Source organism: Marmota flaviventris, chromosome X (genome assembly GCF_047511675.1).
Source record: "Marmota flaviventris isolate mMarFla1 chromosome X, mMarFla1.hap1, whole genome shotgun sequence".
Lineage (NCBI taxonomy): Eukaryota > Metazoa > Chordata > Mammalia > Rodentia > Sciuridae > Marmota > Marmota flaviventris.
Genome location: NC_092518.1, coordinates 96,030,902 through 96,057,466, shown reverse-complemented (window position 1 = coordinate 96,057,466; position 26,565 = coordinate 96,030,902). Strand labels below are relative to the sequence as shown.

Genomic DNA, 26,565 nt, shown 5'->3' with positions numbered 1-26,565 from the left:
TTGTATCCAACAATGAGGCTAATAGAAATGAAAGAAGAATCATTTGGGCTAGTCCTGAGAGTAGGGAGATTAGAACATCGCCTATCCCTCTGTGATATCTTCTGGCCATGGAATTTAGTTGAAAATATGAGGAAGGTGACTCTATCTCACTTTCTTCTCTGCACTGCAGAGAAAAAATGTGATGAACTCAGCTGTATGATTCTGTCCCATGCTTGTTAATATAGAAAAATCCTAAAAATATAATGCTATCTTTTCAACAAGGAGTCCTAAGGCAGATCTAGAAACAAATTCATTAGTGCCTAAATGCAAATCCCCAGAGAGAGGCAGGCAGTGTAACTTCTTTAGTGGTCATGTCCTTGGCCCACATGTTGCAAATTTTGAAATTCAGTCAAATTGGTTGATGCATCAAGTTTCTTTAGGAGTACACTTGTAGGTAATATGAACAAAATCTAATTTATCATCCTGTTGATTGCTTCCTATCTTCTTCACTCATCTTTTTTATTTCCTTTTTAAAAAAAACATGATTTTTAATCAGAAGCCTAAAACCATTCAGTTGGAGATTGAGGGAAGGTAAAACTTGGTAAGAAACAATAAAATTGAATTTTCTACCTGGCCTGAATCTGAACACAGCATGGCAGTTGTAGGATAATTTTTTTAAAAAACCATTTAAATCATGATCTTTACACAAATTTAAAGTCAATTCATGCCTAAGACTTTATTTAACTCATTAATTAACAAGGGAACCAGTAATCCAGGCATTTGCAAGCCAAATCCAGGCTTTCAACTAATGTTGCAAATAAAATTTTATTGGAGAACAGCCAGGCCCATTCATCTATGCATTGTCTATGGCTATTTTCATGCTATAATGGCAGAGTTGTGTGGTCCACAAAGTCTAGAATATTTACTACTTGGCCTTTTATAGAAAAAAATTGCTATGGGCCTTCAGGAAAGCTGAAATAAATTTATATATGGATACAAAATATTCAATTATCTGCAAGGCTATAATCAATTGCATCCCAGCAGATAAGAAATATTTGCATTATAATGAGTGGAATTTAAAGCTCAAAAACATTCAGAGATTTGGATAAGTGAAAGGTGCATTTGATTTATCATTTAAAGTTCCCTGAATATTTAACAAAAATAAAAAATAAAAATAAAATAAATAAAACTATGGTGTACAGAACATGAACACGCACACACACAAATCAAAGGCATGAGGAACCCATAAAATATACTAGACAGGACCTTCGGTTTTGTTTTTGGCTCAATCTGAAGTCTTTTCCAATTTTTCTTGATAGCTGCTAGGAGAACACTATAGCTAGAGCTATCACTAGTGAAAATGGAGTAGGAAGCAAACTATACAATGGTTTGTAAGGCCTGGGAAAGACCTTCACTATACACAAGTCCCCACCAGTTTACTTCTTGAAATTCTTGCCTTTCAACCAAGGCAAGGTGTTCTTTCTGGGTGCCACCCATTAAAATGCAAATACCCTCTGCTAGTGACAGTTCCAGATGTGGTTACCAAAAACAATTTGTTATAGTTTTTTTTTTTCAGATATTAATCAGTCACCTAGGAGGGCCCAAAGATTAAGGGACCTGGATGAAAAACTGGTAAAATTTAGTGAGGTTAATTAATCTATATAGAAATAGTCTAAAATATAAGAACAGATCATAGAAGGCACTACTGGTTAAGCCCCACAGGGTCTTGCATGAAAACACTGAGTTAACAAACAGAAGGGTGAACAACAGCTCCAGATTAATTGATATTAAGTTTAGGCGATCATTAAAATGTACACAAAAGTGCATTGGGGGCTGTGCTCTTAAAGTTTTCCATATTTTAGAGTTTTGTCCAGAACATGGTGAACAAAACACATTGCTGTGCTAGGGAATGTGCTTTTGATTGGGATACATTTATAACACATTTGTTATAATGATAGGAACCACATTTGCTGAGAAACTAGTAAGTTCTAAACATTATGTAGATAATACACACAAAATTTCATTTCATCCTCATAAATTTGCCCAGCTGCTATTATTTTTCCCATTTAATAGACACAAAAAGGTTAGTAAATGGCAAAGCCAAGACAGGTATGCTTAAATTGCACTGTGAGAGACCTCCTCCAAATTTCTGTTAGTACAACCCCTGTTCTCTGCATGTCCTGATCATCTTCTGATTTAGATCCTATCCAAAGTGCTCTAATTACCTTATCTTCTTTAATCCAAGACATGTCATTACCTTGGATGATTTTGGCCTTTCTGCCAGTTCCTTGGCCTCTCCATCTCCTCTGACCTCCACGTCCACTGCACTTCAGTCCTCTGTGTTCGTAGCCAACCCAGAGCTGGTCATCACTCAGCGCTGCTCCACTGTGCACATCATGTCCTCCAGTGCCCTGCTCTCTGGCCAGTGTCCCATCCTCCCAGTTCTTCTACTCCATCTGAACATCAAGTCCCTTTATGACTCCATTCTTTCCAGGCTCCACTTTCTGCTTCTGTTCTAATAAGGACTTCAAACTTAATATGTCCCAAACTGAAGTTTTTAAAACCCTAAACCTATTCTTCCTCCTATATGCAATTAGTGACAGCACCAACCAGGCATGCAATCTAAAAATCTAACATCCTTGGTTTCTTCTCCTTCCCTTTCCTGATACATCCCATGAAAGTCTTAAATTTGTCCTTTCCTGTCTCTAGAAACAATGTCTAGTTTTAAGAGTCACACTCTATCTTTACTGGACTAGTGATATCTTTTAACTAGTCTTATCATCCTGAAACTCATCCAACAGTATGCTGGAGCTGGATCATACCAGCTGGTAAGAGCTGGTTGTCTCTCTTCCCAGCACGTGTTTCACAATGTCATATGGGTAGCTCAAAATTGGTATGGGGGTGGGGGGTATTATCACCACAGAAATTGGCAAATGCCAATGATTTTCCTGTGCAGAGTTGGTTGTTAAACATTTACCATCACAGCCAGGTGCTGTGGCACACACCTGTAACCCCAGCAGCTCAGGAAGCTAAGGCAGGAGAATCACAAGTTCAAAGCCAGCCTCAGAAACAGTGAGGCACTAAGCAACTCAGTGAGACCCTGTCTCTAAATAAAATACAAAATAGGGCTGGGAATGTGGCTCAGTGGTTGAGTGCCCCTGAGTTCAATCCCCAGTACCAAAACAAAACAAACAAACAAAAAAAAAACATTTACTATCACAATTTACCACTGCCTGTTTCCCACACTCTGGCCAAACTGATCTTTGTACCATGTCACTCTCGTGTTTAAAACCCTTCAGTTGATCCCCATGACCAATGGATAACATCTAAGTCCCTTAATGGCATTCAAGTTCTTTCATCATTTAGGCTCTGCTTAAATATCCAGCTTCTGTTCCCATTTCTCCTTAATCTCACAAGGGTCCCAAACTGGCTCCCTCAAGGCAAATTTGCTTCACATATATATTGTGTTTGACTTGCATACTGTCCTTAAATTTATTTATTCCAACATTCAAAACTTTAAGAGATTCCGACCCCAAATCCTTATTTCTAACTTCTCTTGAAAAATTACCATGTGGGGCCTGTTTTGAACTTAAAAATAACAATATTCAGGAGCTGAGCAGCAGGTGCACCCTTTGAGAAGAACTCTATTGTTTAACAGTACCTATCATTCAGTCATCCAAATTATGAATATACACCCATACCTGCACCTCATATCTGTTACGTGACTGGCACCTATTGTAGACCATATCATGATGTCTAGATTATTAGCAGAAACTCTGACCCTCATTTTAGAACTTTCTTTACATCAGCTATCCTAATGATAGTCTGTTGTTCATGCTGAACCTTAGAAGGGCAAAGCAGCAGAATGATGAGAATGGAAGCAACAGAGGAGATAAAAGTAGTAGAAATCTGTGTTCTATGGATCAGAGGCTCCATAATAAAGCACTAGAATTATGAAGAATCACACTTCATTGGAACTGTCCCAAGTTTTTGAGACCTCAGGGTAGTTTTCTTATAGTGTTGAGATGTCTACCTTCTCAGCTGGACATGATGAGGAAAATCCCAAGGAAATTAGTTCATACTGACCCAAATTTTGGGAGTCATAAAAAAAAGTGTCAGTGTTTTAATTTTAGGAGAGGGGATTTCATTCCTTTTTGCTGAGTGCCTGCTATGTGTCTAACACTGTTATGAATGCTATAGGGGAAAAAGAGCAGACCAAGACTGTTCTACCATTAGGGCAGAGCTCCCAACCATATAAAAGGAGGCAAGACACAAATGTTTGAGATAATTAGAGAACAAGGTAAAGCTGCATGAGAAAAGTGATTGTCTGGGATGAAACCTAATGCCCACAATATTTGGATAGGCAGCAAGAGATGGTCTCAAAGTTAGGAGTAGGAGCTTACAATGGCCCTTGACTGACAGAGAAATAGGGTAAGAAACAGGGGCCCCCACCTGGTTATACACACAGGGAACAGTGAATGAGAACAGTATGGCAACCCAGGAATGACAACACTGACTGGAGGAGAAAAGGCAATCTGGAAGGGAGATCCAGACACACCCTCCTCCAACACCTTTAGAGGTGACAGATTGAAAAAAATGCCCCTATCCAAATAAAGGGCAGATTTCCCAGCTAGGAGCTCTTTTCTTCCTGGGCAGACTGTGACAAATTGCTCACTTACCATCTCTCCCAACTCTAGGCTTTATTCTGATTGTGTTTATGTTCATTTCCAGGCTCACTCAGACCTACTTCTTCCTTAGCCTGTAGGCTTATGTTAATTTCTGAGATTATTCTTTCCTGTGTCCAATTTACTTTATGAGACAAGTTGCTCACTTCCTGCTGCTTTGTTTGTAGCTGTTCCTTCTAAATGTTTAACAATGTTTACTCACTGCTCCATCCTAGCAATTGATGACCAACGTGAAGCCAGCTTTCAACTATTCAGAGGCGATGCAACCATTCCAGAGGAAGAAGCTTTCTTGCAAACTCCTCCTCCTCCACCTTTCTCCCACTCCCTGTCTTCTGGCCACTTCCCTGTTTGGGAATCCCTCATGCAAGGTGGGAGGAAGGCAAAAATGATGAGAAACAGTAACTCATTATTTTGTCAGGTTGCCAGTAACTGTGGGTTGTTTTTTTATTTTTAAGAAGTTTTGAGAGTAAAAAGAAAGAAACTATTGATTAAAACAATATAGGAATATTTTGTGAGTATCTCAATTTCCATGCTCTGTTCTTCCCTATAAAATGGAATCATTGGAACTGTTTCATTTTCCCTTAAGTATAATAAGGTCAATTTTTCCCAATATTCCTGACTCCTATCTATGCTTTGAATACTTAGCTCCACTCTTCCATAAAGCTTCCTCTGACCTAGTCTTCCCCATACTCTAGCTCAGATCCTACCACACTAGACTCTTCTGCAAGGCTAATGATCTGTCTCAGTTTCTTTACTGGACTGAAAACAGACTGGGTTTCAAAAGACACAATTTTTGGTACTGAGGATTGAACCCAGGTGCTTTATCTTTGAGCTACATTCCAAGTCTTTTTTGTTTATTTATTTTGAGACAGGGCATCACTAAGTTGCTGAGGCTGATTTTGAACTGGTGATCCTCCTGAATCAGCCTCCTGAGACACTGGGATTACAGGCATGTGCCACTGTGCCTGGCCCAAAGAGACATTTTAAAGTTGAAAAAAATAATTTAAGTTCATTGGTCATGTTCCACATGCTTCCCAAGAAGTGCATCTGAATAGCCTAAAAAAAACTCTATACTTCTCACCTCTAACTACTACTTATACCAAATATTATATCATAAATATAGCAGTCTTATCAAAGGTCCTTTAGCTATTAGTAACCCCACCACCCAAGTCTAAACGTCCTCATTTACAAAGTACTTCTTCCTGACAATGATGAATTCTCTTGAGCTTCCTAGGACCTAGAGGAAGTTGGAAAAGGCTTCTCTTCAGCCACCAAAGCTTGATTTAGTTGCAGTCTTTAAGATTACTGTCTTTACCCTTTCAAATAAGTTTATACAGCTCATTTGGAACTGACCACATACTATTATGTACTGTTACAAATTTTATGTAAGTCTGATCTACCCAACATAACTCCAGAAAGCCAGGAACAATTTCTGTTTCCCCTATTCTATGTTAGACAGATCTTGGCATATTGTAATAACATAATTTAAGAACCAAACTCTAAAGTCATACAACCTGGGTTTAAATATTGGCTCAGCTACTAAAACTATGTAACTTTAGATATTGATATAGATATAGATACATATACACACATATATGTATATATAAATATATACAGATTCAAGTATAAATAAAATATAATATACATATAAACATAAATATTTATTTACTTACTTACTACTAGGGATTGAACCGAGGGGTGCTTAATCACTGAGCCACATCCTCAGCCTTTTTGTTTTTATTTTGAGACAGGGTATTACTAAGTTGCTTAGGGTAAGTTGCTGAGGCTGACTTTGAATTTGTGATCCTCCTTCCCCAACTTTCTAAGTCATTGGGATTATAGGTGTGTGCCACCATTCCTGGCCATATATGTTATTTAACTTCTCTGAGCCTCAACTCCTCAGCTTACCTCAGAAGGTTGTTGTGATATTAAATGTGTAAATCTATGTAAAATGTTTAGAACAGTGCCTTGTCACACAGTAAGCATTCCACAGACATTAGCTACTCTGGTAAAGACAAGTGACAAGAGAATGGAAAGAGGTGACAAGAGACTCCAGTTTCTAAATTGCCATTTGATGGGCCCTATGCTCCTTCTCTCTACAAACTTTAATCCTGCCCTTCTATGCTTCTCCTTTCTCATATCTAGGTCCCCACACTGATGATGGACACCCAGTTCTCTGAGTTCACACCAGACATAACTCCCATTATGCTGGCTGCCCACACCAACAACTATGAAATCATCAAATTGCTTGTCCAAAAACGGGTCACGATCCCTCGGCCCCACCAGATCCGCTGCAACTGTGTGGAATGTGTGTCCAGTTCAGAGGTAGATAGCCTGCGCCATTCCCGCTCCAGACTGAACATTTATAAGGCTCTGGCAAGTCCCTCACTCATTGCCTTATCAAGTGAGGACCCCATCCTTACTGCCTTCCGTCTGGGCTGGGAGCTCAAGGAGCTCAGCAAGGTGGAGAATGAGTTCAAGGCAGAGTATGAAGAGCTCTCCCAGCAGTGCAAGCTCTTTGCCAAAGATCTGCTGGACCAAGCTCGGAGCTCCCGGGAACTGGAGATCATCCTCAACCATCGAGATGACCACAGTGAAGAGCTTGATCCTCAGAAGTACCATGACCTGGCCAAGCTGAAGGTGGCGATCAAATACCACCAGAAAGAGGTAAGCTTAGATCATCTCTGCTTTCAGGGAAGCTTAAGACCTACAGAGTCTGGAGAAGCAAAGCAAGAGTGAGCATTTTCATACCACTTGGACTTCTAACAGATGAATGGTTGGGATGGATTCACAAATAGGTTCATTTAGCCAAGACACAGCCTCTATATATTTCTTCATAATCAGAAAAAGTAGCCATCTGGTTCTTTGATGGAAAAGCATTCATTCATTCAACAAATAGTGTTCTAGGCTCTTGGGATACAGAACACAGTCCCCAGCCCTGCCTTCTTGGAGCATACAAGCTAGCAATGAAGATTAAATGATCCAAATTATGCATATACACCCATACCTGCACCTCATTTCTGTTACCTGACTGGCACCTATTATAGACCATATCATGAAGTCTAGATTATTAGTTAAAAGACCTTTGATAAGACTGCTGTATTTATGAAATAAATGAGAAAACTAGTGTTCAATGCATGACATAGGAAGCACTTTTTGTTTTTCCTTCTTTCCTTCCTTCCTTCCTTCCTTCCTTCCTTCCTTCCTTTTTTTTTTTCTCTTTCTTTCTTTTGGTATTGGAGAACCCAGGGCCTTATAACATTAGGTGAGCATTTTTCCACTGAGGTACAACTCCAGTCCCAGGTAGTGCTTTATTATCCATTCCCATATTGTTTCCATTGCTATCTGTTATCTGATTCAAACAGTAGGTTTCTGCCAGTTGAAGGGCAAATAGCAATACCATCCCTTCATGGATCCAGGTTCTAAGGAAAATCTCAGTATCTGTTCACTTGATGCCTTTCCCTCACAACAACAACAACAACAACAATTATGCAGGGTGCAGTGAAGCAAGCCTGAAATCCCAGTGACTCTGGAGGCCGAGGCAGGAGGATCACAAATTCAGAGCCAGCCTTAGCAATTTAGCAAAGCCCTAAGCAATTTAAGGAGATCCTGTTTATAAATTAAAAAAAAAAATTAACAGGGCTCAGTAGTTAAGCACTCCTGGGTTCAATCCCAGGTACTAAAACAAACAAACAAACTATAAAACTATGCCTTCTAAATGGGACAAAAACAAGTGTCAGGGGCAACTTTGAAGGTAATCAAAAATGACAAAGCAGCAACATGGAGACTGAAAGGGTTATCCCAGGGAGGGGAGGTGGGAAAAGGATAGGCTTACCCCTAACTCTCTTTATCCTATTTTTGCTGTTGTCTTGCTTTTTTTTTTTTTTTTAATTTTATTTTTTTTTATTTTTATTTTTTTTTTAATTTTTTATTGTGGGTTGTTCAAAACATTACAAATTTCTTGACATATCATATTCCACACTTTGATTCAAGTGGTTTATGAACTCCCACCTTCACCCCATACACAGATTGCAGAATCACATCAGTTACACATCCATTGATTTACAAATTGCCATACTAGTGTCTGTTGTGCTCCGCTGCCTTTCCCATCCTTCACCCTCCCCCCTCCCCACCTCTCCCCTCCCCTCCCCTCCTTTCTCTACCTCCTCCACTGTATAACCCTGAGGGTCTCCTTCCATTACCATGCAATTTCCCTTCTCTCTCCCTTTCCCTCCCACCTCTCATCCCTGTTAAATGTTAATCTTCTTCTCCTGCTCTTCGTCCCTACACTGTTCTTAGTTACTCTCCTTATATCAAAGAAGACATTTGGCATTTGTTTTTTTAGGGATTGGCTAGCTTCACTTAGCATAATCTGCTCTAATGCCATCCATTTCCCTGTAAATTCTATGATTTTGTCATTTTTTAATGCAGAGTAATACTCCATTGTGTATAAATGCCACATTTTTTTTATCCATTCATCTATTGAAGGGCATCTAGGTTGGTTCCACAGTCTTGCTATTGTGAACTGTGCTGCTATGAACATCGATGTAGCAGTGTCCCTGTAGCATGCTCTTTTTAGGTCTTTAGGGAATAGACCAAGAAGGGGAATAGCTGGGTCAAATGGTGGCTCCATTCCCAGCTTTCCAAGAAATCTCCATACTGCTTTCCAAATTGGCTGCACCAATCTGCAGTCCCACCAGCAATGTACAAGTGTACCCTTTTCCCCACATCCTCGCCAGCACTTGTTGTTGTTTGACTTCCTAATGGCTGCCAATCTTACTGGAGTGAGATGGTATCTTAGGGTGGTTTTGATTTGCATTTCTCTGACAGCTAGAGATGTTGAGCATTTTTTCATGTACTTGTTGATTGACTGTATGTCCTCCTCTGAGAAGTGTCTGTTCAGGTCCTTGGCCCATTTGTTGATTGGGTTGTTTGTTCACTTATTGTCTAATTTTTTGAGTTCTTTGTATACTCTGGATATTAGGGCTCTATCTGAAGTGTGAGGAGTAAAGATTTGTTCCCAGGGTGTAGGCTCCCTATTTACCTCTCTTATTGTTTCTTTTGCTGAGAAAAAACTTTTTAGTTTGAGTAAGTCCCATTTGTTGATTCTAGTTATTAACTTTTGTGCTATGGGTGTCCTATTGAGGAATTTGGAGCCCGACCCCACCGACTGTAGATTGTAGCCAACTTTTTCTTCTATCAGACGGCGTGTCTCTGATTTGATATCAAGCTCCTTGATCCATTTTGAATTCACTTTTGTGCATGGCGAGAGAAAGGGATTCAGTTTCATTTTGTTGCATATGGATTTCCAGTTTTCCCAGCACCATTTGTTGAAGATGCTATCCTTCCTCCATTGCATGCTTTTAGCCCCTTTATCAAATATAAGATAGTTTTAGTTTTGTGGATTGGTTTCTGTGTCCTCTATTCTGTACCATTGGTCCACCCGCCTGTTTTAGTACCGGTACCATGCTGTTTTTGTTACTATTGCTCTGTAGTATAGTTTGAAGTCTGGTATCGCTATACCGCCTGATTCACACTTCCTGCTTAGCATTGTTTTTGCTATTCTGGGTCTTTTATTTTTCCATATGAATTTCATGATTGCTTTCTCTATTTCTACAAGAAATGCCGTTGGGATTTTGATTGGCATTGCATTAAACCTATAGAGAACTTTTGGTAATATCGCCATTTTGATGATGTTAGTTCTGCCTATCCATGAACAGGGTATAATTTTCCATCTTCTAAGATCTTCTTCTATTTCTCTCTTTAGGGTTCTGTAGTTTTCATTGTATAAGTCTTTCACCTCTTTTGTTAGGTTGATTCCCAAGTATTTTATTTTTTTTGAAGATATTTTGAATGGAGTGGTTGTCCTCATTTCCATTTCAGAGGATTTGTCGCTGATATACAGGAATGCCTTTGATTTACGCGTGTTGATTTTATATCCTGCCACTTTGCTGAATTCATTTATTAGCTCTAATAGTTTCTTTGTAGAGCCTTTTGGGTCTGCTAGGTATAGAATCATATCATCTGCAAATAGTGATAATTTAAGTTCTTCTTTTCCTATTTTTATGCCTTTAATTTCTTTCGTCTGTCTAATTGCTCTGGCCAGTGTTTCGAGAACTATGTTGAACAGAAGTGGAGAGAGAGGGCATCCCTGTCTTGTTCCAGATTTTAGAGGGAATGCCTTCAGTTTTTCTCCATTCAGAATGATGCTAGCCTGAGGCTTAGCATAGATTGCTTTTAGAATATTGAGGTATGTTCCTGTTATCCCTAGTTTTTCTAGAGTTTTGAACATAAAGGGATGCTGTACTTTGTCGAATGTTTTTTCCGCATCTATCGAGATGATCATATGGTTCTTATTTTTAAGTCTATTGATGTGGTGAATAACATTTATTGATTTCCGTATATTGAACCAGCCTTGCATCCCAGGGATGAATCCTACTTGATCATGGTGTACAATTTTTTGATATGTTTTTGTATCCGATTCGCCAGAATTTTATTGAGGATTTTTGCATCTAGGTTCATTAGAGATATTGGTCTGTAGTTTTCTTTCTTTGAAGTGTCTTTGTCTGGTTTAGGTATCAGGGTGATGTTGGCCTCATAGAATGAATTTGGAAGTTCTCCCTCCTTTTCTATTTCCTGAAGTAGCTTGAAAAGTATTGGTATTAGTTCTTCTTTAACGGTTTTGTAAAATTCTGCTGTATACCCATCCGGACCTGGGCTTTTCTTAGTTGGTAGTCTTTTTATGGTTTCTTCTATTTCCTCAATTGATATTGGTCTGTTTAGGTTTTCTATATCCTCCTGACTCAATCTGGGCAGATCATATGACTTAAGAAATTTATCTATGCCTTCACTATCTTCTAATTTGTTGGAGTATAAGGATTCAAAATAGTTTTTGATTATCTTCTGTATTTCTGAAGTGTCTGTTGTGATATTGCCTTTTTCATCCCGTATGCTAGTAATTTGAGTTCTCTCTCTTCTTCTCTTCGCTAGCATCGCTAAGGGTCTGTCGATTTTGTTTATTTTTTCAAAGAACCAACTTTTAGTTTTGTCAATTTTTTCAATTGTTTCTTTTGTTTCGATTTCATTAATTTCAGCTCTGATTTTAATTATTTCTTGCCTTCTACTTCTTTTGCTGTTGTTTTGCTCTTCTTTTTCAAGGATTTTGAGATGAAGTATGAGATCATTTATTTGTTGGTTTTTTCTTTTTTTAAGGAATGAACTCCAAGCAATGAATTTTCCTCTTAGAACTGCTTTCAATGTGTCCCATAGATTCCGATATGTTGTGTCTGTGTTTTCATTTATCTCTAAGAATTTTTTAATTTCCTTCTGGATGTCTTCTATACCCCACTGATCATTCAGTAACCTATTGTTCATTCTCCAAGTGATGTATGCTTTTTCCTTCCTTCTTTTATCGTTGATTTTCAGTTTCATTCCATTATGATCAGATAAGATGCATGGTATTATCTCTACTCCTTTATATTGTCTAAGAGTTGCCCTGTGACATAATATATGATCTATTTTTGAGAAGGATCCATGTGCTGCTGAGAAAAAAGTGTAACTGCTTGATGTTGGGTTGTATACTCTATATATGTCAATTAGGTCTAGGTTATTAATAGTGTTATTGAGTTCTATAGTTTCCTTATTCAACTTTTGTTTGGAAGATCTGTCCAGTGGCGAGAGAGGTGTGTTGAAGTCTCCCATGATTATGGTATGGTGGTCTATTAGACTCTTGAACTTGAGAAGAGTTTGTTTGACGAACATAGCTGCACCATTGTTGGGGCATAAATATTTATGATTGTTATGTGTTGTTGGTGTATGGTTCCCTTAAGCAGTATGTAGTGTCCCTCTTTATCTCTTTTGATTAACTTTGGCTTGAAATCTATTTTATTTGATATGAGTATGGACACTCCTGCTTGTTTCCGAAGTCCATATGAGTGATATGATTTTTCCCAACCTTTCACCTTCAGCCTATGTATGTCTTTTCCTATCAAATGCGTCTCCTGTAGGCAGCATATTGTTGGGTCTTGTTTTGTGATCCATTCTACTAGCCTGTGTCTCTTAATTGGTGAGTTTAAGCCATTAACATTTAGGGTTATTATTGAGATATGGGTTGTTCTTCCAGCCATATTTGTTTATTTCTGTTACTAAACATGGTTTGTTTTCCTCTTTGATTATTCCCCCCCCTTTAGTGTCCTACCTCCCACTGTTGGTTTTCATTGTTATTTTCCATTTCCTCTTCCTGTAATGCTTTGGCGAGGATGTTTTGAAGAGATGGTTTTCTAGCTGCGAATTCTTTAAACTTTTGTTTATCGTGGAAGGTTTTAATTTCATCCTCCATCCTGAAGCTTAATTTCGCTGGATACACAATTCTTGGTTGGAACCCATTTTCTTTCAGTGTTTGAAATATGTTATTCCAGGATCTTCTAGCTTTCAGAGTCTGTGTTGAAAGATCAGCTGTTATCCTGATTGGTTTACCCCTAAATGTAATCTGCTTCCTTTCTCTTGTAGGTTTTAAAATTCTCTCCTTATTCTGTATGTTGGGCATCTTCATTATAATGTGTCTAGGTGTGGATCTCTAATGATTTTGCACATTCGGCGTCCTGTAGGCTTCTAGGATTTGGGATTCTGTCTCATTCTTCAAGTCTGGGAAGTTTTCTCGTATTATTTCATTGAATAGTTGCTCATTCCTTTGGTTTGGACCTCTATACCTTCCTGTATCCCAATGACTCTTAAGTTTGGTCTCTTAATGTTATCCCATATTTCTTGGATGTTCTGCTCATGGTTTCTTAACAGTCTTGCTGAGCTGTCTATGTTCTTTTCCAGTTGAAATACTCTGTCTTCATTGTCTGATGTTCTATCTTCTAAGTGTTCTACTCTGCTGGTAGTATTCTCCATTGAGTTTTTAAGTTGGTTTATTGCTTCCTGCATTTCTAGGATTTCTGTTTGTTTGTTTTTTATAACCTCTATCTCCCTGTACAGTTGATCCTTTGCTTCCTGGATTTGTTTGCGTAATTCATTGTCGAAGTGTTCTTTCATTGTCTGATTTTGCTGTTTAATGTCTTCCTTGATACTCCAGATCATCTGAAGCATGTATATCCTGAATTCTTTATCTGACATTCCATCTGCTGCAGCTGTTACCTCTTCTAAAGTTGCGTTGACCTGCATTGCTTGTGGTCCTTTCTTTCCTTGTCTTTTCATACTGCTTGCGTATCTTTCCTGCAGGTGCGGGCGGCGGCTCTGCTCTCTCCTTATTCCAATTGGGGTGTCGTGGCTACCACGCCGGCAGGTCACTGGGCCTGTTCTGGGATCTGGCGGCGGCTCTGTTCTGCCCCTACTCCAATTGGGGTGACGAGTGTACCACGCCGGCAGGCCACCGGGCCTGAGCCGCTGGTCGGTTGCAGGTTTGCCTACCCTGCAGGCACGGGCGGCGGCTCTACTCTGCCCCTACTCCAAATGGGGTGACGTGTCTGTCGTACCGGCAGGCCACTGGGCCTGTCCCGCTGGTCGGTCGCAGATCTGCCCACCTTTCGGGCACGGGTGGAGGCTCTGCTCTGCCCCTACTCCAATTGGGGTGTCGTGACTACCCCGCCTGCAGGACGCTGGGCCTGTTCCTGGCACGGGCGGCGACTCTGCTCTGCCACTACTCCAATTAGGGTGGTGTTTGTACCACGCCGGCAGGCTCCTGGGCCTGATCCGCCGGTCTGTTGTAGGTCTGCCTACCTGGGAGGCGCGGGCGGTGGATCTGCCCTGCCCCTCCTACCACGCCTGCGGACCCCTGGGCCTGATCTGCAGGTTGATCACTGGTCTGCTCACCCTGCGGGCACGGGTGGCGGTTCCGCTCCACCCCCACTCCAATTGGGGTCACGTGACCACCACACCGGCAGGGCCTGATCCGGGCATGGGAGAAGGATCTGCTCTGCCCCTACTCCAGTTGGGGTGACGTGTGTACCACACTGGCAGGCCACTGGGCCTGACCTGCCAGGCTGTCACAGGTCTGTTTACCTTGCAAGCGCGAACGGCGGCTCTGCCCTGCCCCTCCTACCACGCCCATGTACCACTGGGTCGCGGGTCTGCCCACCTTGCGGGTGCGGGTGGTGGCTCTGCTCCGCCCCCTCTCCAATTGGGGTCATGCGGTCACCACGCTGGCGAGCCGCTGGGCCTGCTCCGGGCGCTGGCGGCGGCCCGGCTCCTCCCCTCTGGCTCGATGACAAATTGAGGAGACTCGGGTGACTGTGCCTCACCCCCCCTACCAGGAGACCAACTGCTTATGTCACCGCTGGTATTGATGAAGTTCCCTCCTCCGCCGCTTTCTGCAGACATCAGATCTCTGCCATGTTGGTATCCTATGCGAATGGCAGCATTTCGTTCCCCTTGCCGGGCAACCAAAGCACCGGGTGAGTCCTGACCGGCCCTCAGCAGGACCCGGACCGAGAAGCAGTTTCCGCGGGCTCCTAGCCCCGGGCCAGGGAAGTTCCGGGAGCCGGGACTCGGCCGCTCCGTGCTCGGTGTAAGCTCCTATAAGTGTAAGCTCCAAGAAGCAGTCCCCGCGGGCTCAGTTCCGGGAGCCGGAATTCGGCTGCTTAGTGCTTGTTGTATGCTCTGATAGGAGCAGGGTCCAAGAAGCAGCCTCCGCAGGCTCAGCAGCCCTGGGCCAGGGCGGTTCCGGGACGGTTCCGGGAGCCGGAACTCGGCCGCCCCGCGCTTGGTGTTCACTCCGATAAGATCAGGTTCTAAGAAGCACCCAGGCGCTGAACCCTAGCAATCTGTCTGCAAGCCGCAGGCGAATTGCAGCCTGAAATTACCTGTTCTATGGCTGAATGAGCTGCGGTCAGTCGAAAACAGGGGTGGTGACGTCAGTTTACCAACATGGTGGCTGCTGGCCTCCTCTGTGGTCTGACCGTTGTGGAGAACCGAGATGGACCGCTTCCTTCCCCCATCTCGAACCCAGAATTCAGCCCTGAGTACGGTGCTTGCGCGGCTGGCAGAAACTGCAGCGCTGTAACCCTGCGTCTCTATCCCAGCGCGCGCTGCAGACTCTAGCCGCGGGGCGATTTGCTGAATAAGCAGTGTTACCCTCCGTGCGACAAACCTCTCGCGTTTGAGTCCCCGTAGCTGATCCTCATGCGATGGAAATCCTTCCTCCAGGTTCCGGAGCACCCCACTATTGCTGGAAATTCCTAACAAGATATCCTTTAGCCGTCCTGACTTGTCATACTCCCACACAGTGAAGCAGCACACGGGGGCAATGCACTCCCCTCGCCGCCATCTTCCTTCCTCTCTGTTGTCTTGCTTTAATTGAGTGAGTTTCTTAATCTTTCTTTTCTCTTCTCAAAAGTGTGGATAATAACAGGAACACTTACCTCCCTGGAGAAATTTAAAGATTAAATAAAATAGGCAATGTGCTTATGTATAACACAACAGTGGGCATACATTAGGGATTCCATAAATATTAGCTGCTATTTGTTTTCATTGTTACACATGGAAGACCCTTGATATATGGTCTGATCCTGTGCATTAAAATAACAGATATAGCCAAAGTCCATCTTCTCTTATCCATTTCTCTCATTGGCTCTGATGTTGATACATAGTATCGGTTATTGTGTTAAGTGCTGTACTGCAAGGTCTAATTGATTTTTCTACACTTTGGCATCTTTACTATTTCCATTAATGATGTATATTACAGCTTCAGTGTTTTTTTCACTTTACATAAATTGCTACAATACTGTGAGAAAATATCAAAGGTATTTTTAGAACATGAATTGTTTCTAAGTGACAGAACGGTTAATGGGAACAGAATAATTTTAAAGTAGATATTGCAGAATATGACTAAATTTTTCAATTTGCACTCCACTGAATAGGAGCTAAACTTGACAGTTTTAGGCTCCATCCACCCCTGAAAACTGACAAATCATTTATTTTCAGACAATGTTTCTGCAGCAATATCATTAATTTTGTATTGTTAGATCATCTTCCAGCTATTTATTTTTTTATTTTTTTTTGAGAGAGAGAGAGAGAATTGTAATATATATTTTTTTAATTTTCGGCGGACACAACATCTTTGTTTGTATGTGGTGCTGAGGATAGAACCCTGGCCGCACGCATGCCAGGCGAGCACGCTACCGCTTGAGCCACATCCCCAGCCCCCAGCTATTTATTACTTGAACCCTTCTGCTCATATAATCTTTTTTTAAAAGAACTTAACCTTTATTTTATTTGTTTGTTGTTGTTTATTTATTTTTATGTGGTGCAGAGGATCGAACCCAAGGCCTCACCTGTCCTAGGCAAGCGCTCTACCGCTGAGCTACAGCCCAGCTCCTCACATAATCTTCCATTGCCAGTTTTAGTTACTGTTCCACTCTGTTGACTTTCTCACTCTCATGGGGATCAGTTTGAGATATGACCATGGAATCATCCTTGGTGTCTACATTAATAGCCCTTCAAATCTCATGAAATTTTCATCATTTTCCCTCTTTGTTTTAGTTCTTTAACTGCCCTGAAATTTGTCTCCTATGTTCCTTACTTCATAATTTCTCTTATTATTGTTATTAAAGAATGTCTTTATGTTACTGTGTGCTCATAGAGTACATTTTTCAGCTGTCATTATACCTGAATGTACCAAGGAGTTATATTTCTTTTTGCTTTCTTAATTCTGCAGCAGAGATTCCAATAATTTTTTTCTGGGGGTCATTTGTATGTACATTAAAGTGGAAGGAGTCACATTTTTACTGTGGAAAAATATACATTATATTAAATTTGCCATTTTGACCACTTTTACATCTTAGCAGCATTAAGTACATTTACATTGTACAATCATCATTACTAGAATTTATTTCTGAAGATACCTAAATTTGCTGAGCATGCTGGCACCAACTGTAATCCCAGTGGCTCAGGAGGCTGAGGCAGGAGGACGGCAAGTTCAAAGCCAGTCTCAGCAAAAGTGAGGTGCTAAGCAAGTCAGTGAGACCCTGTCTCTAAATAAAATACAAAATAGGAATAGGGATGTGGCTCAGTGGTTGAGTAACCCTGAGTTCAATCCCTGGTACCCTCCACCCAAAAAAGAACAATAAACTTTCATGGGCCACATAAACCCAAATATGACCATAGCCAAATACTTTAGAATTATTTTGAGACATATATTTTGCTCCAAATTTTCCAAGATATTTATCTTAGTAATAGCTATTGATCAATTTTAGATTAGTTTTTCTTCAAACTAAGCCTGATGATGAACATATTAGGCTTGGGATATCAGATACATCTTAAGGTTGGTATTTTAAAGGCATTGCTTGGGGAATATAAAACATGACTTATATTCATCAAACTATAAATTCCTTCTGAATTGCAAATTCACATTCACTAAAAACTCTGTAATTCTTCCAAGTCTGTGAATTACAGTTGTTTTTTTTAAAAATCTGTGGTGCCATTAAGTCTCAAATGTGTTCAGTTTTGGATTTCTCGCTATTCAATCCATATGTCTAGTTTGAGTCTGAATATTCTCACTTCCTTGAACAAATCAGCAATATCCTTGCTTGGGGGGTATTTTTTTAATTTTTACCTTTAATATGCTTGGTAAGTACAATCCTGAGTTACTGAGCTTCCAAAAATTCAGTTTTCTGTGAGAGTTTCATTCTTAAAAGTCCCTGATCTGAAGAAGCAGACTGTTCAAAAACTATCCATAGTCTAGTCTTTGAAGAAGTATAATGTACATATAGCTCTTAAGGACACAAACATTAATTTAAAAGGTCATGATCTTGATGATTTATTTTATCATATTATGCAGTACACTTGACTATCCATATTTCCAGTATAAACTCTCTTTGTATGTGTGTGATGGAACTAGGCAACTAACAAAATTCCTCAAATTCCTGGAGCTATATAGTTTATGTGTGTTAACTCAACAAAGAGAAAACCATTTATGTCTTAAATGGGTCACACCCTGGGATCTGGTGAAACCCCATTCAGTTTGAAAGTTATGTGTTAGGAGCCCTCTAAACATGTTTTAAAAATAGCTGTAGATGGACACAACACCTTTATTTTATTTATTTATTTTTATGTGGGGCTGCGGATCTAACCCAGTGTCTCATATATGCTAGACAAGCACTCTACCACTGAGCCACAACCCCAGCCTCCCTGAACATATTTAAGACATTTTTTAAGATAGGAAAAACAGTGGAAAGAATCTGACATCACTTTTATAAATGCATATATGAATACAGCACAGTGAATCTCAACATCATGTACAACCACAATCCTAATTAGAATAAGATATAGTCCATGTTTGTAGAAAATATTGACAAAAAATAAATTTTAAAAACACCCATTGTGGGGCTGGGGATGTGGCTCAAGCGGTAGCACTCTAGCCTGGCATGCGTGCGGCCCGGGTTCGATCCTCAGCACCACATACAAAGATGTTGTGTCTGCTGAAAACTAAAAAAAATAAATATTAAAATTCTCTCTCTCTCTCTCTCTCTCTCTCTCTCTCTCTCTCTCTCTCTCCCTCTCTTAAAAAAAAAAAAAAAAAAAAAAAAAAAAAAAAAAAAAAAACACCTGTTGTGCTGGTGAAAAAAATAAAAAATAAAAAGGCCTTTATTCCCTGACAAGGCTGGAGAAGGAGTGAACTAGGATTATTTCCCAGGGCCATAATTGTTCACAGAAATGACCTCTAAATGGGAATGGAACAACAGTACTAAAAGAGAAACACTGTCCTTTTTTTACTTGATTGCATGATTGTTACCAGTTGGATCATGAGGTTCTATCTTTAAGGAAAGTTGGAATACTTCCTCAGTATCTATTAGGAAAAGGACAGAGCAGATGTACCACTTCTCCACTCTTTAGTGACATCCTGATGACATACTTTGATACCAAATGGGAGAAATGAAAAAATACTCAGAATAAATGGATAGTTTCTCAATGGGTGGAGGTGTTGTGAGGGAGGTGCATCAGGAACTCCTGCACCAGGATAAAGGACCCAAAATAAGTTCATTCACACCTTAGGTTTCAGACAGACGACATGACTCTTAAAATTTGAGTTAAGAAACCATATTCCATAAAAATCAGACAATATTTTTCTCTAAAAATGAGATGCAACACAGTTGAATTCCAAAACTGGTAGTTAAGGGATTGTCAACATTAAAAATTCAGAAGATATAGTTTCAAGGAAAGCCAATGTGTTCCACAGCTCAAATAAGAATAAAAGTATTAAAAATGATCAGTATTAGGCTGGGATTGTAGCTCAATGGTGGAGCACTTGCCTAGCATGTGAGGCAGTGGGTTTGATCATCAGCACCATATTTAAATAAATAAATAAAGATTCATTGACAACTAAATATATTTTTTAAAAAATGATCAGGGGGCTAAGGTTATGGCTCAGTGGTAAAGTGCTTGCCTAGCATGTATGAGGCATGAGTTCGATTCTCAGGACCATAAATAATAAATAAAATATAGGTATTTTTAAATGGTCAGTATTGCCAGGCATGTGCTTCCAATCACAGATTTTGTTAATGAAATCTTTTATTATAGGAATCTAAAATACTAAAGTCATGTTTTATAACTGGGGGCCCCTAGTCCATTTTACACCATCGTTGTATTAAATAATACCTCAAGATATTTTTCATCATTTTTATAAGGCCTTTAAGATAAAACTGTGGCAAGGTATAAAGAGATCAGTGGTTTTCCTTACCTCACTGAAGTGTAGCTCGGTTATTCAGGGGTATAATAGTGATTGCCTTCAAGGATTCTTTATTACCCTTAAGAAATGGGACATTTGAGACCAATGGATATTTGTATATGTCAGTAAAAATAACTCCCAGATAATTTGAGGAAACAGGAGCTATATTTACTTTTATTAGAGATTTTTCTGTTGTTTGTTTAGTTGGTTGGTTGGTTGGTTGGTTTTTAAGTTTTCTGAGTATTTATATAGACAGAAGAAAAACAACCTTTAAATGTGGACTGGAGGGAGTAGAATCCCTTTATTGAAAAATAATTTTAAAAATCTAGTTGGATCATGGTGGGTTAATAATGTTCAGAGTTATATAACCCCCTCAGGAACAAAATCTTAGCCTTAAATGGAATATAATTTATTATTTCATGAAGGGATTTTTCACCATTGTTTTATCCTCATTATTATTCCTACTAGAATTGAAATAGACTCCCCAAAAGAATTTAATTTAGTGAAAAAAATAAGCTCCAAAGAATGAAACAAAAGCTGATTCCAAACTGTAACTTTGACATGATGTAGAATAAGGAAGTGTTAATCTCTGTACAGATGTAAAACTATTGGATGATATTTGCATGCCAAATAGACTTTCAGGCATTCTTATGCATACATTTTTCAGATACTCCTAAAAAGTTCTGATTTCATATATTCCATCCCATTGTCAGACACACCAGACTTTGAAACGATATTGTTTGATTTGTTCCTTATTAGCATTGAAGGTAAGCCAAAAATTGTTACAGTTCTTATTTTACAAATGACAAAGGGCTATGTTCAGAGATTTGTTACAGATCATCTGATAAGCCAAAAGTAGAACTTCAGACTCTTGGTACAACATTCTCTCTGATTACATGCTACTACCTTCTGTTATATGGAGTTTGTTCATGCTAGTTTAGTAACCTTGAAATTCACTACCAGGTAATTTAAGATGACCACAGGTTCTTTGATTTGTGAATGAAAACTTTATTAGTTTAAAACTATTAAACAACAAAATTGTTTTGACCAATAGTCATAATGACAATAAACAATTATAATCTAATTGAAATACCATCCTAGGGGATATTCCCCTTTTATTTTCCATTAATTATAGAACAATAAAATCGGGTCCCAAGATGTGAGATAGTTGTGCTTCAGTCCATTGTTAGGTTGAAGAGATTCTCTTCTTTGTTATTATTTTCTCTTATCATCAAGAAGCCTAATAAAACAAATACAAGTAAAGGAAAAACCACACTGCTAAAATCAAAGATTTTTGACTAAAAACAAAGATGAGATCAGTCTTTTCCTTCTGGAAGGAAATCAAATCTTACTTATTCTATAAGGTGTTAATAATTAAAAAATGCAGAACTAGGAGAAAAATATTGCTAATGTCCAGAAAAATCAGGATATATTTTGGGAAAAAAAAAAAAGATGAGTGATCAGTTCTCACATGTTGGTGAGGGCAAACTGGGTCTTATTCACTTCTTCAACCATTGTTTATATCAGAGAGTACATCTTCACATAGCTCATCTACATCTATCATGGCTTGATCTATATCAAGGATTAAATCTTCATCTTCTTGTAGTGAAAGTATTGATTCCAAGTCAGAGAGATCACCGAGATCTGGTAGTGAAGGTTCTTCAGGAGGAGATGCATCTGCACCAATCTGTTCTGTTCTATCATTTCGTTCTTCACAAGGAACTTGTTGTTCTTGTGAAATAGATAGTAAGAGCTCTTCAGCTATTCTTATTAACTGGGCTACACACTCAACAAGTCCACCAACTAGTATAGGAATTGACTCAGACCCCATGCTCTTCTTAACAGATAAAATATTTCTAAAAACTGTAGCAAATGGACTCTCGATGACAACGAATCCTGTGGGGCTAGTAAGAGTTCTCTGGTTTGCTTAGATGATAAATTAGGATATTGATATGATTCTGATGGTGGTCAAGTATAGAATGAAGTCAATAGTACCACAGGATGTTTTGATAATGTTGATGAAATCTCCAACAAAATGTATTTATTGTACTTTTGTTTGTACCAGTAGTGAACTGCTGATATAATGACCACCAGATAGATAGTCACAGGCAAGATTTAAAAAAGCAGCAAAGCAGATCTAATAATAGAAAAGAGAAATATAAAAATTAGTATGATTGACACTTTATCCATCCTATAGGTCCTAGCTACAGGATACCCTTATCAAGAGTTATCCATAGGGTTAAAAGAGGATCTCTAGATATTGTTCTCCTTTTGTGATAATCTAAAGACTATCTACTACCTCTTTGCCCATGGAATTTCTCATGGTTTTTAATATCTTCTTAGGGGATTTGAAAATAAAGTGAGCATAGGTACTTTGTCTCTCTCTCTCCTGAGTATCTCTGTTGAGGAAGGATACATCCACTCAGGGTCTTTCAATTAACTCTGTCTTTATTCGCACCTTTGCATCATTGCTATTTTTATTTGGAGCTACTAAGTATTTTCTGTATTTTTAATTATACATTCATTAAAATTTCCAGTTGCCCTGCATCCTAGTGGGGAGTGCATGGTAAATGAAATTCCCATATTCTCTGTCTTTTGTGAAATTTTGGAGAACTGAAGGTATAACATTAGTTTCTTGTTGTTTTCCATTACTGCCCATCTTCCATATCTAGCAGCTAATTCTTCCAACTTTGTCTAAATCCATGATTGCACTATTTTCATCTATATGTCTGGTGGACTCTGCATACTCCCTCTCCCACAGCAAGCATATACTTCTGTAAGGCAATACTGTGTGTGTGTGTGTGTGTGTGTGTGTGTGTGTGTGATGCTGGGGATTGAACCCAGGGCCTTGTGCATGTGAGGCAATCACTCTGCCAACTGAGCTATATCCCCCAGCCCAGGCAATACTCTTTATTTAAAGATCTAGGGACTGGCCCAATATAATCTACCTTCCATGTCTGTCTGCCTTATCACTCCCATTCCTCTTTAAATGATTTTGTTGAAGATGCAATAAATGTTTGGCAATATAACATATCTCATATTGCCTGCTCACTTGTTTGATTCACAGTATTTTTCACTACTTCTCCTCAACTTACCTAGTATATTTATGTCCATATGCTCTAAGGTTCTCTTAACCCATTAAATTGAACTGAGGTTTGTCTTACCCATTACATTGAACTGAAAGGAAGCTGAGCTAGAATCCAAGGTTGTGTGGTCTACATTATATTTTTTTGGGGGGGGGCAGATTGTCTCCTCTCTCATTACAAATAGATAATTCTGTCTTTACATTATGATGAGCTGATATGTGTCCTATATAAATAGTTAAATTATTTCTATTGATTTCTTTTCATATCTCCATTCACCAAATTGTTTTTCCTGTAATAGTCCAGTTCATAATTTTCCAGTTCTGAAAGCATATATCTCCAGCCTATGGCTAATCAGTGTGGCTGTATATCTGTGGCCACTTTTTCCTTAAGCATATCTATATGTTAAATTTTGGGATACTAATCCTGTAAATTGGGTTGATTTTCTTTCTCCAGCCTCAGTCAGGCTTTTCCTAGCAGAGAGTCTTAGGTAGAAACCATCCATCTCACTCCTTTAGGATACTGCCAAGTCTGTTATTACCCCATTTCCAGAAGTTATGACCAGAGTGGGTCCTAGAAAGGCAAAGGCTTCACCTTCATCTCACTATGCTCTTTGGATGTTTACTATAGTACAGTAAATGATCAGCCAGATGGTCTATAATTTGCACATGGAGTTTAACTGGTCTGCACAGAGCCTAGTTTGACCACTCAGCTATAAATTATTTCCAATTAGCATAAATTCTGTCAGAGCATTCCAATGTTTTTGTCCCAAATCCTACCATTTTCCACGAAATATACACTCAATTTTTGTATTATGACACCTAAGGCTAGCTCTTATTTTCTTGTTTATTTGCTTTTCTGCCTCTCATCCTACCCTCACATAGATAGACTAAAATGTAAGTGCCATGAGATTAGGAATCTTGTCTGTTTTGTTTTGTGCTCTATACCCAAGGCACAGAAAATTGCCTACCACATAGTAGATAATTAGTGAGTACCCTGAAATAAGAGAAGGAAGGGAGGGAGAGAGGCACAACCTTTAGCTCATTCATTGAGTAAATACCATCAAGCTTCAGCCATACATGGGGATAGCAGTGAGTGAAATAATGAGCTAGCCCATCAGAATTCACAGTTAATAAAATGAAAAGGAAAAGCATAAACAGAGGGAAAATATTCACAAAACATTTATCTGGCAAAAAAAAAATCTTTTACCCAGAATATATAAAGAATCCCTACAACTAAACAATAAAATTATAACAATCCAATTTGAAAAATGGGGAAAGACTTAAACAGACATTTCACAAAGAAATAAAAATGAATGGCTAACAACAACATGAAAATGTACTCAGTTACTATTAGTCATAGGGAAATACAAATTAATATCACAATAAGATACCACAATGTACTCACTAAACTAGCTAAAATCAAAGACCGACAATACCAAATGTTGACAAACATATAGATCAGCCAGAATGCTCACACACTCGTGGTGGAAGTATAAAATGGTATACCTCTTTAGGAAAACACCTATCAGATTCTTAAAAAAAGAAAAAGCTAAGCATGCATCTATAGCCCAGCAATTCCACTTGTAGGTATTTACACAAGAGAAATGAAAATTTACAAAGAGATTTTTACAAGAATGGTTATAGAACTTTAAGTAAAACACCAAACTGGTTTCCAACAAGATGGGAAGGGGAAAAAAATGGTGGTATATTTATACAGTGTAACACTAATCATCAATAAAAAGAAAGGGCCAGACAAGGTGGCATACACCTGTAATCCCAGAAGACAGGAGGATCCCAAGTTCAAAGCCTGCCTCAGCAACTCAGTGAGGCATTAAACAACTCAGTGAGATCCTGTCTCTAAATACAATACAAAAAAGGGCTGGGGATGTGGCTCGGTGGTCAAGTGCCCCTGAGTTCAATACCTGGTATCAAAACAGCTATATAAAATGCAAAATAGTCTATGGTGCAAAAAACATGAATAGTGTTTACATCTAGGAGATGTAGAGACATAAGAGAACATCCTAGAATGATGTAATAATCATATTTTAGATATAATTGTAAGTTACACAGGAATATGCATTTGTCAAAAAACATTAGCTGGCACTTTTAAGATTCATGCATTTCCTTATATAATTTTTACTACCCCCCAAAAGAGTAACCAAGCACAATCCCCAGCCTCAAAAAATATATATATCAAATGAGATGACATACCCTAATTAGTTACTATAATGTATGTTCATTTTAATGGAAAATATTATCAAGGATTATTAAACTCACTTTTATATATTAGTATATTTAATCTTCATAATAAAATAACTATGAAGTTGTGGATGGAAAAATTGAGGATCAGAGGGATTAAGTAACTTGCACATGGTAAGTAAAGATGCATAGCTGGAAGTCAGCCCAGGTCTAACTTCTGAAGTCCTATATCAGAGGGTACAAATAATGTACCTGCAGTAGCAACTTGGTAGGGCCAGACCTGACATCTCATTCTCCTAAACAGGAACAGAACTGAGAATGTTAATCTTACCTGCTATCCCTAGAAGCAAACTGAATTCTAAGTTGAGTTTGACTAAGGCAGGGGAACAGAGAAAGCTGGATCAGTCCCCTATGGAATCCTCATCATCTTGTGACAGGGGTTTTATCTGCCCTTCACCTGACCTACGGAACAGGCCTAAATACTCATTAACCATTCACCTGTGATACAGCCAAGATGGATGAGAGGGTCAAGGCTGTGCCTATAAAATGATTTCTGGACTTCCACTTTCAAATAAGATGTGAGTGCTCCTGAAACAACTAAAAAACATGCCCAATGGTAAATTGCAAAACTAATAGATTTAAGGATATCATTAAGGTATGAAAACAAAGACAAACTGTTCTAAAATTTCAGAGAGTGAGCTGATAGAGGCATCTTTTTCTTCCCTGTGGCATTTGCTAATTCTGGGCACAGATTGAAGATAAGGCTTGGCTCTAAAGCAGAAGGACTCGGGCTCTAAGGAGAGGAACCCTACTAAGGAAAAGGACAAATTAATGTAACTTTTGGTAGCTGAAATAGGCTAGCACAATGTGTTGGAAACTTGAGGGTGCAGGGCTTGTTTTTCTTACCTTAAATTAGTTGATACCTGCTGGTACCTGGGTGGGAAATGTAGAAT

The 26,565-nt window shown here is 39.1% G+C and overlaps 2 protein-coding genes across 6 annotated transcripts in view; one reads left to right on the top strand and one right to left on the bottom strand.

The window, feature by feature from the left end:
• Trpc5 (transient receptor potential cation channel subfamily C member 5) overlaps nucleotides 1–26,565 on the top strand; it is a 294,090-nt gene that overhangs the window by 160,791 nt on the left and 106,734 nt on the right. For all 5 annotated transcript variants that reach the window (XM_071606796.1, XM_071606797.1, XM_071606794.1 and 2 more), the window contains one exon: nucleotides 6,810–7,331. In XM_071606796.1, coding sequence (XP_071462897.1) covers nucleotides 6,810–7,331 — 522 coding nt within the window. The remainder of the gene's footprint in view (nucleotides 1–6,809; nucleotides 7,332–26,565) is intronic.
• Nucleotides 21,836–22,159, bottom strand: Trpc5os (TRPC5 opposite strand). Its single transcript, XM_027933359.1, has one exon. The coding sequence runs from the start codon at nucleotides 22,157–22,159 to the stop codon at nucleotides 21,836–21,838; it is 324 nt and encodes a 107-aa protein (XP_027789160.1).